The 17,738-nt window shown below is 42.8% G+C and overlaps 1 protein-coding gene across 1 annotated transcript in view; it reads right to left on the bottom strand.

The window, feature by feature from the left end:
* cntnap5l (contactin associated protein family member 5 like) overlaps positions 1–17,738 on the bottom strand; it is a 168,223-nt gene that overhangs the window by 29,979 nt on the left and 120,506 nt on the right. Inside the window, exons 14-17 of the mRNA XM_063211883.1 lie at positions 16,808–16,964; positions 14,610–14,737; positions 14,207–14,377; positions 11,102–11,320 (exon numbers count right to left, since the gene is read on the bottom strand). Coding sequence (XP_063067953.1) covers positions 11,102–11,320; positions 14,207–14,377; positions 14,610–14,737; positions 16,808–16,964 — 675 coding nt within the window. The remainder of the gene's footprint in view (positions 1–11,101; positions 11,321–14,206; positions 14,378–14,609; positions 14,738–16,807; positions 16,965–17,738) is intronic.

Genomic DNA, 17,738 nt, shown 5'->3' with positions numbered 1-17,738 from the left:
GACTTCAATGTTAAACGCATCATGGCCGTTATTAAGACACAGAGAGTCCTAACCAAGTATTGAACATTGCATGTTATGTAGACAGTACCAAATTTCAACTGATTTGATGAGCACTGATGTGAAACGAATTTTGATGAAGAAAATTGTGATTTTATTACAATATTCTAATAATGCGAATTCCCCAATTCATGGGTTTTTTGAGCTGGAAGACCAAAATATGTAAAAATAAACAATTTAATGGTTGGAATAGTTAAAAACTGGGCCATGAATCTATAATCCATGACAGTTTAACATTATTGATGGAATTATGGAAATAAATCAACTTTTTCATGCTATTCTAATAAAGTGGCCTGGAGCTGTATATATTGAAAATGATTTCTGAGAGCTTCAGAAGATGCTGCAACTGCACCAAACACCCAACTATTAGCCCATGGGCATAGCATAAACAACCAGTTACAGTATGTGCCTTGATCTCCCCATCAAAATGATACTGGCCCCTGAAGACCAAGACCAGTTTGCACAACAGTAACAACAGAAGGAGGATCTGGCAGGCAGGTGTTGTTCTGTTTGCTGCAGTGTCTTGGGTGTGTCCAGTGTTGCCAGATTTGTCTGACCAAATACCGCCCAAAAGCTTTTCAAGAACCGCCAAAATGTGCTAAATTCTGCCCAAAATCAACAAATTACATTGACTTCTATGGGCCCAAAACGGCTGAAAAAAAAAAAAAACGCCAAATGGCCAATTTTCCCCGTTTTTACCAGCAGACGCTCATCTCAAGTAGCCCAATTGGGCGGGCACCCGACCAATCTGGCAACACTGGGTGTGTCCTGGGTTTTTCCTTTATCACACAGCTGCATAAATTCGAGACTTTTACAATCTCTCTGGTGATTATTCTTCCCTGCACAGATTCATCTTCAAGGCGGCTTCACTGCTGCGATCAACAAATACATTTTTTTTTCCTGAGATGAGTTGTGTGTACAGCACAGTGAGATTCAGATGGTTTGAAAATCTCTCCGTTCACTTCTGTGCAGTTTCCTGTCGTGTGCACGTATATGTGTGTGTGTGTGTGTGTGTGTGTGTGTGTGTGTGTGTGTGTGTGTGTGTGTGTGTGTGTGCGTGCATGCATGTGTGAGGCAGAGAGAGCAGCATACAAAGCAACAAAGACAGAAAAAGAGATACAGTGTGTGTGTGTGTGTGTGTGTGTGTGTGTGTGTGTGTGTGTGTGTGTGTGTGTGTGTGTGTGTGCGCGTGCGTGCGTGTGTCCGTGTGCGTGTACACAAGAAAGAAAGAAAGAAAGAAAGAAAGAAAGAAAGAAAGAAAGAAAGAAAGAAAGAAAGAAAGTAGAGTGTGCATCGATGCATCATATTCTATGTGTGTACACATTCATACACACTTTCCTGAATCTCTCGAGCTTTTCATATTCATATTCATATACACTCAGCTTGGAAAGCAGCAGAATTAACATGATTGTAAGTAACTTCAATAGTTTTTGCAAGTAAACTAGCAACTTTGACTGATTTCTTCCTGCAGACATTCCCTCCAAATGAGCTGGGGGTTAGAACGGTGACGCAAATCAGATCTTGAGACTTATATCTCATGTTCATTATGTCATCTCTGTTTGCTCTCCACACAAATAGAACCGTGGGCCCTGAGACAGTGATCAAGAGCTTTTTTTCCTACACACCCGAGACGTCTCGTCTTTGTCGCTTGTTTTCAGGCAAGTTTTGTGAAGAGTGAGTGGGTGGGTGTATTGTTTGAACCAAATGAGGCAACTTAAAAAATATCACACGCTCCTAAAGAAGTCGTATTTCCAAGGCTGTGTGTACGATATGATTGATGCACATTAATGGCATTTTCATGACACCTCAATGGAACTACGTTGGAAAACAGTAAAGCAGTCAAATTCTGAAGGGTTACAGGAAGCCGGCAGTGGGCACAATGCTTTCAATTCGAGAATTCTCTATGCAATGCCAGTGGCTCTTCATGTCTCAGCAGGGAAGCCGGCGATGACAAAGGGGCACTTGTCCCGGGCCCATGGAGCGTGGGTGCCCAGAATTGGATCCTCATTACATGCATTCATTGGGTTTTGGGCCCTTTCAGATGTTTTTGTCCCGGGCACAGCCGAAGCTGTCAGCGGCCCTGTGTGTCAGCACATCACTATCAAAGGCAAGGAGAAAACGCAAAGCCACTCTGCAATGGCTAGATTGTCTCCTCTTTCCTCTCCGAGGATGTCATGTATTGTTTCCAGCAGTTGTGCTGTGAATGTAATCTCTATATACAAAGTTAAAAAATGCAGTGTTAAGTCAACACTATTCTGAGAAAACGTATATGGTCCCCATTCAATTGTAGTGTGAAATTCAACTCGTTGAGTGTTGAATTAATACTACAAAGCTATACATGCTCTAAAATAGAGTTATATTCAAGTTGAAGTAACAACATTGGTTGGGACAATATATTCTCATGATAGTGCTGAATTTAAGGCCCATTCATTCTAGACGTTTGGTAAACTGAATTCTGTTCATACTGTACATACTAACCCTAAACACGTACGGTATTTTGAACATTGGTTATCATGTGTGAAACACATCTCCGTAACCCTCTAACACGTACCATGGTATCAAATGGGCTTAACACTGTTTTTATGTACTGTGCAGACACCCATGCTTCTGATGCTGTTGTGTGGTAGGTCTGTGCTCTGACAGTAGACACCATTCCACCCTCGCAAGCCCGTGTGTCAACCCTCACACCACCTGTGCTGTCTGGTCTGAGCTGTTAGTCAACACACACACACACACACACACACACACACACACACACACACACACACACACACACACACACACACACACACACACACACACACACACACACACACACACACACACACACACACACACACACCTGTTGGTTCGAATGGCAGCTTTGTGACAACAGAGCAGCGGCAAGCAGGTTAGGAGCCTTGACAGGTTGCTGGTGGTAAGTGTAAAGTGACTAAGGAACAGTTCTTTTTCCAAGGTTAGTGTAAGTTTAGAAATCTCTGCAATGCTGAAGAAGGCTTTAAGGTGCACTGTGTAATGTTTTTTGCAGTTGCTTTCCAGAGTACATGCTGCCCATTCACATATGTTATCTTTTTCATGAGCACTTACCACCTCCATCAAATTGTAAGTAGTCATTATGACTAGGAAAATTGCACTTTTCATACATGAAAAGATGGATCTTCTCCATGTCCGCCATTTTGAATTTTCAAAAACAGAATTTTTTAGCCGAAAAACTTACTGTACTTTAGTCTTACCAGTAAGCTATGTTTTTGTTCATTATTTAGTAAATAAACATAATAAGATAACAAATTGTCAATTGGCAGCATAGTTTCAATGAGCAGCATAGTTGCAATACCTACTTTGGCTACCATCCTACACAGTGCACCATTAACCCATTTTATATCTCAGCCTCCGAAGCACATAAAACATGAAAGAAGATGTATTTAAAAGCTAGAACCTTGATTTTACACTAAAATGTGTTCATTCAGCCCTAACATACCCACATTTTTAATAAAACAGCTCCAATGTCAAGAAACTTAATGCAGCATATATTTCGCTCCAGGACACAATGGGTTAAGCCAAAACGTCTGTCTGTGTGTCATGCTAACCCAATAGATAAAGAAAAAACAATTGCAGGCGAGAGTGCGGCTTTTCTACAACGAATAGGAACGGTTCTTACCAGAGGCTGACAGGAAAAAGCCTAAAATTGCATCGATCAGCAATGCTGCCGGATATTGTGCTTGTTTGTGTTTTAAATTCATAGCAGATATGTGCTTTGTCCTGTGCAATGAATTTTTATATCTAAACCAAGGACTGAATTAAAGATGCAGGAGAGCAACACTAACCTCCCCTCCTCCTCCTCTCAAAGGTCTGTTTAAAAAAAAAAAAAAAAATGCTTGAGGTAAAGCTAACCCAAATGTTATTTATTTTCAGGTCACAGAAGCTGGTCAGCACAACAATATATAGTGTAGCTTTTTAGTGCATGCCAAGGAAATGGCGAGCATGCGGATAATGAGGGGGCAGTAGACGTTTATTCTTTATCCAAATAATTAAAAATCATTGCTAAGAAATCTAAATGCATACTAATGCTAGATATGCAGTAGCCCGATTATCATCAATACTCAAATCTCTTCGAGACTGGGTCTGACCTTGCCTGGTTAACACCAGACCTAATCACAAGTGAGACTGTCTTTCAGATCGAAACGATTGTGTAGAACTAAAGGCAGTATGGGAGTTCCCAGGCTAGGTCTGACCAAGAGCATAGCAATTATCATTTCCCAAACGGCAAGGTTGACCCGCCTCCCTTGGTTTGCTTCTGGTTGTTTGCTTCCCAACAAAGTGGGAGGAGTTCCCAATTTTTCCGGAGCCCAGAAACTGTATCTGTATTGCTCCTGGCCTGACTAGAAGCAACACTGAAGGTGCTGCGTCACTAGGGCACTGCCTGGCTAGGGATGCAGCACTTTTTACTGTACAGTAAACTTCAATACAGGCTCTATGCCTACAAGGTAGACATTAAACGACACACAGCAATACATTACCAATAACCATACAGTATGGTTGTCTCTGATCAATGTTCTACAGTTATACTTTACAGTATAATATTGGACTGTACTGGCCTGGCACAGATGACTTGCTGTTGTAGACATATCTCAATAATCTGTACTGCACACAAGTCCATCACATACAAGGGTAGGCTACATGAGTGATTCTCTAATTCGCCTACACTTTTAAGTCCGTGGATTTTATTTGGCAATTCCACTAACTATTAACTGCATCCAATGATGTTTTGGACATTAGAAAACATTTATCTTTCATATAATACAGAAAGTGTAGACATAGCATTATTTCCCTCAGCAAGAATGAATATTTAATACTGGTTTTGGGCGTTTTCATGCCGTCCTGTTTTCCAAATGTCAGATTCAGTCTTCATATTAGCATGTAAAGAAACTTGTTTTGCCCAAGACGATTGCAAATGTTGATTCACAGTAATCATCACAATATGACAAAACTGTCAGAAAGACCACTGTCCTTTCCATTATACATGAAATTTGCCATTTTGTGTGTGTCCACGAAAACTGTGTTAACCGTGTCACGGTCTGAAACCTCCTCCATAAATCAGTAATGGTTTGGTCTTAGGCCATACGAATAACATCACGTGATGTCATAACCTCTTTGGCAGGATACGGGAAGACTTTTTGGTAAATTTTGAGCTCCATCCTTCCATAATTTAATCCATTCTTTTTCATGTTCTCATAGCGGGAAAATTGCCTGTCAACGGTGTTATCAACATATTCATAAGAATCTGAATTAGAAATCACATGTAGAAAAACACAGATAAAGCATACAGATACATGAATTGATTAAGGTGTTGTGGTGGAACTTCTGAGGTCCTTAGTTAGCACAACACCATAAAAATGGCTGAAATGTCAACGGTGTTACCGTCAATGGTGTTACAATTAAGTATGACAGTCAGGGTTGCCAGATGAGGCTGATGATTTCCAGCCCAAAAAATGATCAAAATCCGCCCTAAAAGCCCGCCCAATCCTATTGATTTATATGGCAGTGGGAAGGTTTTTCTGATAAATGCCATTTTTACCCGCACACGGCCATCCTAAGCAGCCCAATTGGGCGGGAACCAGCCCAATCTGGCAACACTGATGACAGTTGAGGAGGAGTATGTTTTTGCCAATTTATATCCATATTGACAGACAAACAAACAGAACAATTTGTGTTCTAGGGAGATGGGTTTGTCTGCTCTGTTTTTTCTCCTAAAAAAGTGCAGACTTGTTCCCCTGCACTGTTGACCGTAACACAGTTGAGTAACACGGTTGACTGTTTTGAAAGTGTTTTTGCGCTATTGATCCCTTATGTGTTGGAAAAATCCTATGAACATACACTAGGGATTATCTCTGGAGAAGGAAGTCTTGTGTAAGGAGGGTGACTATATTCAAATCAGACGTTACAGTGATTTATGATGAAAAATGTGTCAGTCTGTATCACAGTGACTCATAAAATCCTACTTATGAAGCTCAACAATCACATTTTCTATATCAGTTGCACAGATTAATGACAACATTACTGCAAAGGGACATAAGCACTTTCAAACACATATTGTTTCAACTCTGTAGTATTTTTATATATGTTTGAAATGACATAGTATTTGTCCATAACACTGTTGACAAAATAATTAAGCAAATGTTCGCTTTCATTAGAGTATTTATCAAATGATTTAAGATTAAGCTTGGCAATTTGTTTGTTTGGAAACTTAAATATATACACTATGTAAACATCTAGGGCATTTAGTTGAAAAAAAATACTGATAATTGACATTTTGCTTTTGCCAAAAGCGTAGGGGAATCGTAGAATCACTCACATGCATACTATTGTCCAATACGAAACACACCAATCATGCTGGTCTAATGAACCAGACTTTTAGCCAAATCAAGATGGGGTAGTGTCTCGAAATTTGGTATCGGTTGGAGGGTGAGCTAAGAGGTTGTGTTGTCAAATCTTTCTACATGCAACAGAATACTGTACAGTAGTATTACAACCAACCAGTGCAGGAAGGCAGAGAGCATACAGATACAATAACTGCAATTCGTCGCTCACTCACAGGAGCATCAATTGAAAAGCCCCGTGGACGTCCCTGGCAGTGAATTACATTTACTGTCACAAGGAGCATCTAGTTTTCTACAATACCAGATTTTGTGTGTCAAGTGCACTCTGCTGGCACTCTGGTGGGTGGATGGCATACTTTCAGTAGGTGATAAAAGGAAAACTCGAAAGGTCACAGAATCAGCAGTGGAATCACAGTGCCAGAGTGCCAGAGGTCTGAGGGGACAGCCTGGCCACACTGGCATGTGGGCTGGACACTTGTGATTAAATTCAACCCCGGACCAGCAAGACAAAAAAAAAGAAGAAGAAGAAAAGAAAAAAATTGGCAGAAGAAGTGGCTGGTCATCACTCTGCATGTCCTCACCCGTGGCAGAGGGGACACAGACACTGGACTGGAAATCCGGCATACAGGGCATTTTCACGGCGTGCTGACAAGCAGATGCCTTGTTTGTTTGTTTCCACGTAGCAGGATATTTTTTTAGCAGGGTATTTTGTTCTCCTGTTTATATGTAAACGCCATATGTGGATAAAAATAAATCCTCCATTGTAACAAATGTGTTTCAGCCCCCTGAAGAGGATATTTTTTTCTCCTGCTTTTTTATATCTGGATTTTAAATATCTGCTACATGGAAACGGAAAGCCAAAACCAATGCAAAACCAATACAACCAGGAGAAAAAAATATCCACATATAAAAATATCCTGCTACGTGGAAACAGCTCCTTAGAGACCAGGGGCCTATCTATGCCACAAAGCTGGTTCAGGAGTAAACCAGGTTAAGTTAAGAGGTAAATCATCTAATAGAAGAGCCTGGAGTCCTCAGTTTCTTAAAGCGGAATTCACCTCTGGGCAATGTGTGCTGTTATCACATGTAATTTATCCTCATTTTGCATTTTACATGAGAAAAATGAAGTAATTTACATTATTTAGTTTAATTTAATACAATTATGTGCTGAACCGCGATTGCCAAAGCTATTTTAACGTACTCAGTTAACCAGAATGCACTGCGGGAAACTAAGTAATCGTTGCCAGGTTAACGCGTCACCGAATTCGAAGGAATCTTGCGTTCTGGCTGCTCAGTGCTCGCTGCCAGCAGTCGTGGCTGGTTTTAGGACAAATGTAAGCTGCTATCCGAGAGACAGATTGATGTTGTTAATGTAGCATAACATAACAATCATGCATTTTCCTCACGGGGTCTCATTGCGCAAACTATAGCTACTAACAGCGAATAAAAAGCGAATGGAAAAACAAACTGTTGAGAAGTGCAGCTCGTGTCGCAACTGTCGCTGTCCTCAGATCAGTGCTGAAACGGAAAATGAGAAGGCTAGCCTAACCTTACATTTAGCCTATTTTTGAAAAAATAAATAAATGTAATACTCATTCAAGAAGGAAGTAGCCTAGCCTGTATATCTCTCTATCTATCTGTTTAATCCCATCAAATCCAAAGGCGAGGCGGACTTGTCTCCGTTCAACCAACTTTATCAAAGAGCGCACGCTTTCTCGCCCTCTCTCTCTCGTGCTGGTGTTTGACCAAAAGCCGTTTCATCCGGACCTCTGCTGTTGGCCCCTAACAAATAGGCCTACAAGCCAGAGGGAATTGATCATTTATAGGCCTAAATAAAACAAATGTGCAGGCTGCCTTTTAGAAATGGTCTTCATCCCATTCATTGACTCTAATGCAAGTGCAACATGGAAAATCGCAGGAAAATCGCCCCTCGGTAAGTTGCACCGTGCGCACGCATTTCTGGGCATTCAGCTGTTCAGGTTATGCTTTCTGTTTTTAGAAGATGAGAAATGACGTGCGTGAAACATAACTTACAAACCCACATAGGCCTAAATAGCGCATCGGGACACCCCACCGTCTCCATCTCGCCAGTTTGAGGGAGGTGTTGGGTTAGACCTGCATTTTGAAGATGTAGGCTATCGTCGCTTACTTTGGTCAAGTGTTTAATTTGATTTGTCCGTTCGCGTCTCAACTGTCCCTCGAGAGGAAGTCTGTGTTTATAATTTATGCAAAATAGGTGGCCCTGACTGCCTGGGGAGTGAGCTGAAATCTACAATGACTTGACAGTAGATTTCAGTAGCCTGCCTGAGTGTGCCTTGTTCTTGCTCGTGTTGTTTAAATGCAATCAAGTCCAAGTGCAGTAATGATAGCCAGCGCATGCATTTATGGCTACCTTGTTTGCAACCTGCGTAAGAGGAGCATGAACATCGCCAGCAGTGCAAGGAGGACACCACGTTTAAGGATAGAAATGGTCGCAGCCTCCTTCAGCAATCCATCAAATAACTTTGAAGCCTGATGCAATTAAAGACAACTTCACTGTCGAGCTCCTATTGTTTAGCCCATTAGGACTCGGAGAGTCCGTGGCCGCTGCACCGTGATCCGGACCGGACCTCAAATAATTCAGCAAGCTTTAAAAATATTAATAGCATTTTAAAATATTAATAATAGGCCTAATATTAAAAATATTAATAGCATATTAATGGCATATTAAAATTAATAACAAAGCAAAACAAAAACAAAAAAACGTGTAGGCAATGCCTACCATGTGTTATTACAACTTGCAGTCCTAATAGGCTACACTTGGCAGGCGTAGACATCGTGGACTGGTGCGCTCCGATAGCCTATGACAATGAGCGCATATTAACAATGCGGACAAAAGTTTTTTTTTTAAGCAGTTGTATTGAATGCACCAAGGCTTTTACCACTGTGCAGTAACCTATAGGCCTACTTGAAGTAGGCTTATTATCCGGACAATGTAAATATCTCCATCCTCTAAGTGTTATCTGCCTGCCTGCTGTTCTGTTCCATGCCGCCTGTCATGCCGAGGTGATTTGATGACGCGTCCAATCACCCAGCAACGTTCTAATGGCATTGTAGTCGTTATTTTTTCTTCCGGTGATTTGATGACGCTTGAAATCACCATTACTAAAACAATAAATAGCTTTTATATTTAATATAAAGATATTATATCCAGTGGCTACATAATCCCCTGTTATAATGTGGTCTAATACAGAGATAGGGCACAATATTGTTTGAAAGGTGAATTCCGCTTTAAGAAAACGAGGACTCCAGGCTCTTCTATGAGATGATTTACCTCTTAACGTAACCTGGTTTACTCCTGAACCAGCTTTGTGGTATAGGCCTCCTACAATTTACCCATTGATGCATCCATAACAAATACACTGAACTGAGCTCGCACTGGTCTATGCCAAAAAAAAAAATGCCTGCCCCGTTGTTTGCTCCCAGGCCAGCCCTGGGTGACATTGAACCAGGCTCCTGTCCCAACCCCTCACTGCTCCCCATGCAGACCCTGCATCAGCACACAGCTGCTGTCCACTGCTTTGGCGGAGTGTGCTTTTCTTTCTCATTGTGCTGCTTGAGTGTCAGTGGTAATTAATTAATTCATTAATGGGTACAGTACAGAAGCCAAATCACCCTCAGGGATCTACTGTACTACTGCTACTGCTACTACTGTTATGCCAAGTGTAATATAATGCTAATGCAGTTGTAGTAATGTAATGTAATGTGTAATGTGTGACTACTTGTTTTTTGGTGGTCTTTTTGACTTTATTTGAGACAGTATAGTGAAGATGGCGACAGGAAGTGAGTTGGTAGAGAGAGATAGGGTAGGGTCAGCAAAGGACCCAGGCCGGGAATCGAACCCAGGTCGGCCACATAGTAGACGAGTGCCTTACCGTTAGGCCACAGCAGGGCCAAATATGACTACCTCTATTACTACGAAGGCAGCCATGGCTCAGTGGTTAGAGCTCTGCCCTGTAAATCAGAGGGTTGCAGGTTGAAACTCCACCCTTACCAGCACCTTCATCCATGGCTCAAGTACCCTTGAGCAAGGCACCTCACCCCACATTGCAACGGGGCTTGTAACCAATACCCTGAACCTAAATAAGTGTAAGTCCCTTTGGACAGGCGTCAGCTAAATGTACTATGGTACTACTAATATTAGCAATATTACTAGTAGCAAAGTTTATAAAGTCTGCAAGTGTAATGTAATGCACGACACTGGTGAGTAAGAGAGAGAGAGAGAGAGAGCTACGAACAGCTGGTGAGTAAGAGAGAGATAAAGAGAGCTGATCTTGAAGTCACTGTGAACTGACCTACGAACAGCTGTCCGCTGAGCTGCAGGTGCAGGTGTCCCTCGGGGGCGGCGGGTAATGTGTGTAATATGTGTAATGTGTGTAATGTAATGCACAACACTGGGGTGTGTTTCTCAAAACCATAGTTTGCTACTTTGTTGTTCCATTGCATTTTCTCATTGGCAACCACCCGAGCTGGCTAACAACTAGTTTCGAGAAACACATAGCTGGTGAGTAGGAGAGAGAGAGAGAGAGAGAGAGAGAGAGAGAGAGAGAGAGAGAGAGAGAGAGAGAGAGAGAGAGAGAGAGAGAGAGAGAGAGAGAGAGCTGATCCTGAAGTCACTGTGAACTGACCTACGAACAGCTGTCCGCTGAGCTGCAGGTGCAGGTGTCCCTCGGGGGCAGCAGGCACGTGGCGCTGCGGGAGCTGGTCCACCAGCAGCCAGCCGCCCTTCACGTTCCACTCGGCGTGCACGCGGTGCCACTGCCGGTCGTTCAGGGCCGCCGGAGAGCTGACGGTCAGCCGGACCGGCCCGTCGCCGAGGTCATAGGTGAAGGTGACTGAGGACGGAGCTGTGTGGAGGGGGAAGGAGAGAGGGAGGAGGGGGAGAGGGAGACAATGCAATATGAGAGAGAGAGAGAGAGAGAGAGAGAGAGAGAGAGAGAGAGAGAGAGAGAGAGAACGAGAGGAACATCAGCCGTTGGGCGGTGGGGTAAGGGGGAGACAATGGAGGAAAAGATTTGATGCATACAGACAGAGAGAGAAAGAAAAGATGCATCAGTCGGTGGGATCTATCTATCTATCTATCTATCTATCTATCTATCTATCTATCTATCTATCTATCTATCTATCTATCTATCTATCTATCTATCTATCTATCTATCTATCTATCTATCTATCCATCAGGTTGTCAAATTGAGACAGTAGTCCGTCTCACAAGTGAGTCTACAGAAATCCTGGGATGGAGAAAGAGGGGTGGAGGGTGGTGTGCAGCACACAGACACAAGGTAACCTTTAATGATTAGATTTCACGGTTACATTTTTGGTTTCAGCTCAAGGAAGCATCAGAGTGACCTTTGAACATGTCACAAACTGGCCGTGTGCTGGTAGTGATGGTAATTAAGCTTAGATGAGACGGAGGGCGCTCCTGTTACTGTTCTCTCTGACGTGCAAAGGAGCAGTGTTGCCAGATGTGTCTGATCAAATCCCGCCCAAAAGGTTCTCAAAAACAGCCAAAATGCGCTAAATTCTGCCCAATTCTATTGATTTCTATGGCCAAAAATTTAGCGTTTTTTTTCTCAAAAATCATTTTTTTCCCCGCACACGGCCATCCTAAGCAGCCCAATTGGGCGGGAAACCGCCCAATCTGGCAACACTGCAAAGGAGCTAGCCAAGGAAATGCCAGCCGTTTCAACTGCAGCGGTCTGCCAAGCATCTTTATTAGGTGTACTGTATAATGGTCAGTCATCTGCTAAATATAATATTTGTGAGTGAATTCAAATAGATTATCCAGTCTAAAGTAAGACTCACTGTTTGTTACCTGGCCATCCAGAGGGGTTTGGGTCAGGTATTGCATTGATCCTGTCTGTCTCTTTGTTTGTCTGTCTCATTGTGTCCGCCTGAAGTGTTTTGGTTCGCCCAAGGGTAGCGCCAAACACACAACATCACATACTGTACATCAGACATTGGCATGGGGCCAGCTTGCCATCTCTGATTGCTCTGATCTGGGGGATATTCTGACATAAAATGATCTAAAACCCACACCAAATATAGCCTACAGTATTACACAAAATACGTTCATATAAATGGAAGCCTAACAATGCAAACAAAAGATGAGAAGCAAATTCGGAGGTACAGAATTATTTTTCTTTGTCTGTTAGAGGTGATTTAAGAGACAGGTTGAAACCGACCCAAACAAAAGGGATGGTACCAGGAACTGAACACAATACGATGGTTGAATGCTCTCATGTCCACTGTGCATTTCCCTATATACTCCAATAAATACTTTTGAGCAACCCTAGTCTCTTTTTAATCTCAATCAGTGACTTCATATGTTACTGTACTGGGCGATCTATCAGACCAGTTCGCTAGTTGGTGTCTTTGCATGCGACATATATTAGGTCTGTGTTTTTCAAGTTTAAAATAATGTGGCCGAAACATTTTCAGTGGAGCAAGGCACCTCTGACTTCCTTTTTCCACCCACCCTCCATGCTACAACCACGCTGAGCAACTTTTTGAGGCCATCTATTATCCATCTCGATCAAACAAGAGAAAACCACCGAGTGGAGTCTGGAACTACCTCTTTAAACCAAAGTGCTGCCTTCACATTCCCTCCCACATCCACCCACCCAGTTGGATGAAGATGGCTACTGGTCCTGCACAGTAACATTCTCAACAGACCAAATACACGCTATAGCAGTGGTGCTTAACCTTTTTTTCTTAACGCACCCCCTTACCTGTGCTGAAGACAAGCCGCGCACCCCCAACCCAAACCTCTACATGTGTATACACACTAAAAAATATTTAAATGATTAAATACAATGATTCTTGCTTGATACATTAATCAATACCTTAATGACTTTAAATGGGGACAAAAACATGTTTTAATTTGGTCTTCAATTGTTCTAAATATAATGTTTGCAAGCAGTTTTGGTCGCAACCTCAACACAAACAACATCCCACGCACCCCCTGCAATCTGTAGCACACCCCCAGGGTACGAACCACTGCGAACAATGTTAATTTTGACTCGAGTTAAATACATAAATAGAACACAGGTTATGGGTGCCGGGGGCCATGAAGGTTAGGGAGTTGGTCTTGCAATCAGAAGGTTGCCTGTTTGAATCCCATGATCATTCATGGTTCCAGTGCCCTTAGGACACCTCACGTCACGATCCTCCAGGGACTGTAGCCAATACCCTTTGCTCATGTAATAACTATAAGTCTCTTTGGATATTAAAAACATTATTGAAGTGCAATGAAATTAAATTAACACTTGTCCCGTGTATGTGGTCACACTCTAAAAGTATCAAGTTAGCACTGCCAAATTGACTGGCTATAGTTAGCTAATGTAAATTCGGCAGCATTAATTCAACACTTAGGTAATTCTCCTGGACCACGTACAATCTACTTTGTAGAATAGTGTTTCTCAACAGGGGCGGTACAGCCCCCCGGGGAGCATTGGGGAGCATTGGGGAGCTTGAGGACGGCGTTGAGAAGGATACAGCTGAAAGGGGGTGGTGCGTAGATGTCATTGGGGTGGCATTAGTCTATTTCATTTTTTCAATACTAAGGGGGGCGTTGTCAGTCTTTTGATGAGGTCAGGGGGGCGTTAGGAGGCTTGTGATGAGGCCAAGGGGGCGTTTATTCAAAAAAGGTTGAGAACCACTGATCTAGAAGATATCAAATTGACTCTGAGTGTTGCATTTACACCGCAACATTTGCTGTGGTGTGGACTCACAGCTCAGCTCCAATCGGATGAAAGACTGGTCCCCCAGGTTTTCCAGGAACACCCCGGAAAGGGTGCTGGTCTTGAAGTAGAGGGAGATATCCAGGGCCAGGTCCACCTGGAGAGGGGGAAAGTGGAGGTAGGACGTCTCCTGATAAAAGGACGCAGCGTTCCACAAGAACCCTGCATGATGGGGGCAAGAGGAGGAGAGCGGAGGAGGAGTGGGAGAGAAATAAACAGTTGTGACATTTGCTGAGCGTTGCTTTATTTTAAAATAGGCTACATACAGTATATAGACATACACTCACTCACACACGCACAACCACATGCGCGGCGGCGCACACACGCACAGAAATGTGTTGGCAGGCGGCTGGCATTATTCCTCCAAGTGTCAAGAGTGATGAAAATAACATACTGTTGCCGTAGCAACGCAGCGGTCCAATTTTGAAGACGGCCTCGGAGCCAGTCCTGTTCGTGTCGCCGATGGCGATTTCTCTCATGGGCAAATGGTCCTTGTAAGACAGCAGGCCAGTATCATTTACCCTGGGGAAGAGGAAACGTCAAGGAGGAGCAAGGGAGAGCAGGATAGAGACAGATAGAGAGTGAGAGTGAGATAAAAAAAAAAAAACAATGGCAGAAAACAGTGCATATTACTGTAAGGGTTGGAAAGGAGCACAGGACAGCAGTATAGTGGGTGGGATTGCAACAAAAATTGGAAAAGAAAAGTATTACCGTAATACTGATCCTTGAATCTAGTATGTGCTTCTATGTGCTGTGAGCTTTTCCTCCATCTGGTCTTGCACAGATGGAGAGTGCATGTTTTGTTATTTCCATCCTCCGACTGTAAGTGTACAGTATAGAGATCTTTGTAAGCCTGAGACAAAGTCTACAGCTTGAGCAGGCTATCAGGAGTTGTTGTTTTTTTTAAATATACTGCATCTATTATTAGTACTGTGTATATTTGTTGCATTTGCAAAAAGAACATTCTGTGCTGCACTTTCAGCAAATGATTAATTAATTTTATACCGAGCTATTATTTCCTTGTTTTTCAACCGTATCAGCAGCACGCCACTGCTTTTTTTTTACAGTGAGAGCTGAAAAATAACAGGCAATGTAATGTAGTTCTTTTTTACGGACACTATATTTGGGCATAAGGTCAGCGCCACGACTCAGTATGGTATTGTGTGCAGCACTTCAGAGTTCTGATTTATGGCGTGACCCTGAGAATTTACTCTCATCAGAGGGAGCAGCCAGAATTCCATGGCTCTAGGCGAAAAAGGGGGGGAAAAACTTTTTTGGCTGTGATGTTATTAATAATAATATTACTAGTGTACTCTGCCAAAGCAGGGCTCTCTGCCAATACTCGGTGTGAGTCCCCGCAGACTTCCTAACTCCTTCCCCTACTTTTTATGGCCTTAGCTTGGCTGTTATATTTGGCTTTTTTTATTACCTCAGAAGCAACACTCTACAGCTTTTGGTTAGCTTCCTTACAAGGCTCTTAGTAGAGGCCAGGATTAACAGTGTACTCCCAAATGTTCACTAGCTAAAAAGCTACACAAAAGACCACAAAGCCAAATGTATCCTTTTACTTTGTCACAGTGAAGTACCTGAAAAAATAATTGCCTGGTTAACACCACACAAGTGAGATAGTCTGGAGGCCACCTATTCAATTCCTCGCAGGAAATGTGTGGTTTACGATTGCCCATTGCCATTTATTGGCTGTTACGAATGTATAACTTGCCATACACATAGCCCATAGACAATCGTGTCAGTATCTATTCAAGCAAACTGCAAGGTTCTGTTTGTCATGTACGCAGTATGCATCATTGCCTTTCAAGCACTATCAGATTGCCTCAGATCAGGCCAACATTTTTTAGATCGGTTGTGCAAATCAGTATGGGATTTCCCCAGCTAAAAAACAGTGGCAATCCTACACTTATCAGCACCCAGAGTGACAACCCCTACATGTCTACACGCACATGTAGCAACTAATCTAGCATGCTATCAAGCAAGCTAGGTCAAAGGAGTCTTCACTCGCCTGTTAGTGGCTCATTAAGTATCGACTGACTTCAGCATCCACTGAAGAGAATTAATGAACTCGAACAAAATTACACAGTGTTTCTTTAACAAGATTAATGAAGTCTGTGCAAATGTTTTAAGAGGGCAGAGTAGAGTCGAGCAGAGAGCACTTTACTGATCCCAAGAGAAATGAAGGTGTCTAGCAGTAGCACTCAATACACATTGCATGAATCCAACTCATCACTTACTATGATGCACCATAGATACATAGATGAATACACAATCAGGGCTGGACTGAACTGGCAGGGCCGCTGACAGCTTTGACGGGGCCCAGGACAAAATAATCTACGAGGGCGCCCAACCCAATACATTCAATGTAAGGAGGACCTGATTCTGTGCCCTCCCTCTATCTTGGCCTGGAACATTTCACCCCTTTGTCCGCCTATGTTGGTACAACAACAACAACAACAACAACAACAACAACAACAACAACAACAACAAACAGTCCTGGATGCCATATTACCAGTCCAGGCCTGCATACAATGCCCTACTACATACACAATGATGTCATTTTATATGTACGTAAACACCTACCATGTGTCCTGGTCAGCATCACAGTTGCAGAAGTAGTTCATGTCCATGCAGTTGCCCTCCAGGCTGCATGAGCACTGCTGTACCCCGGGCAGGAAGCCGCCCCAGTACGTCCTCCTGGCTCCGTCACGGTCCAGCCACCAGGCCAGTGGCGTCCCGTCTGCATCCAGAGACAAATGCAGACAACATAGAGCAAAAGGAAAAGGCAAAAGGACAATTGAGAAATGTGTCAAATTAATGATCTATTCTGCACTCATGGAACAAGTGCTTTGGGGTACCAAAGAACCATCCTCCCAGGGTCACGTTTGGTCCTAGGTAATGGAAAATAGAGGTATCACATCAAGGATCTGTAGGAAATTGTAGAAGAGCCTCCCGAAACTCCTTAAGGACAAATGCTTTAACCTTTGGTCCGAGTCCCATCTGTGTCCAGCCCATTTATCAAATGACAGATCTGCACTCATAGAGCAAGTAAGTACTTACTTTGGGGCACCAAATGTCCCACCCATAGGAAAGCAAAAAGGACAGAGTTATCATATTAGCCTCTTTCACCATCACGTCAGACAAAAAAAAAAGACTATCGGTTTCTATAAAAGAATGTCTATTCCACTGGATGCTCCTTTTCCTGATTCAAATGCATTGATTCAAAGGTGTCTGACTTCACATAAATATGGCAAACGCTCCATAGGGACACATGTTTTAAGCTTTGGTCCAAATCTTGTCTTGGTCAAGAGCAAGGGCCAAATACTGTACATAGCGCATACTGTAAAAACAGAAAAAGGAAAATGGACAGCTGTACCATATTAATGACCTGCACTCATAGATCAAGTGCTTTTAAGGGCCAAAAGAACCAGCCTCTTAGACAGGGGTGTCATGCCTGGGTCCAGCTAATATAGACCAAATGAAAGGGTACAAGGAAAATTGAGAAATGTGTCAG

Source organism: Engraulis encrasicolus, chromosome 12 (genome assembly GCF_034702125.1).
Source record: "Engraulis encrasicolus isolate BLACKSEA-1 chromosome 12, IST_EnEncr_1.0, whole genome shotgun sequence".
Classification (NCBI taxonomy): domain Eukaryota; kingdom Metazoa; phylum Chordata; class Actinopteri; order Clupeiformes; family Engraulidae; genus Engraulis; species Engraulis encrasicolus.
The sequence above is the reverse complement of the archived record's forward strand: the minus strand, read 5'-3'. Positions and strand labels throughout refer to the sequence as shown.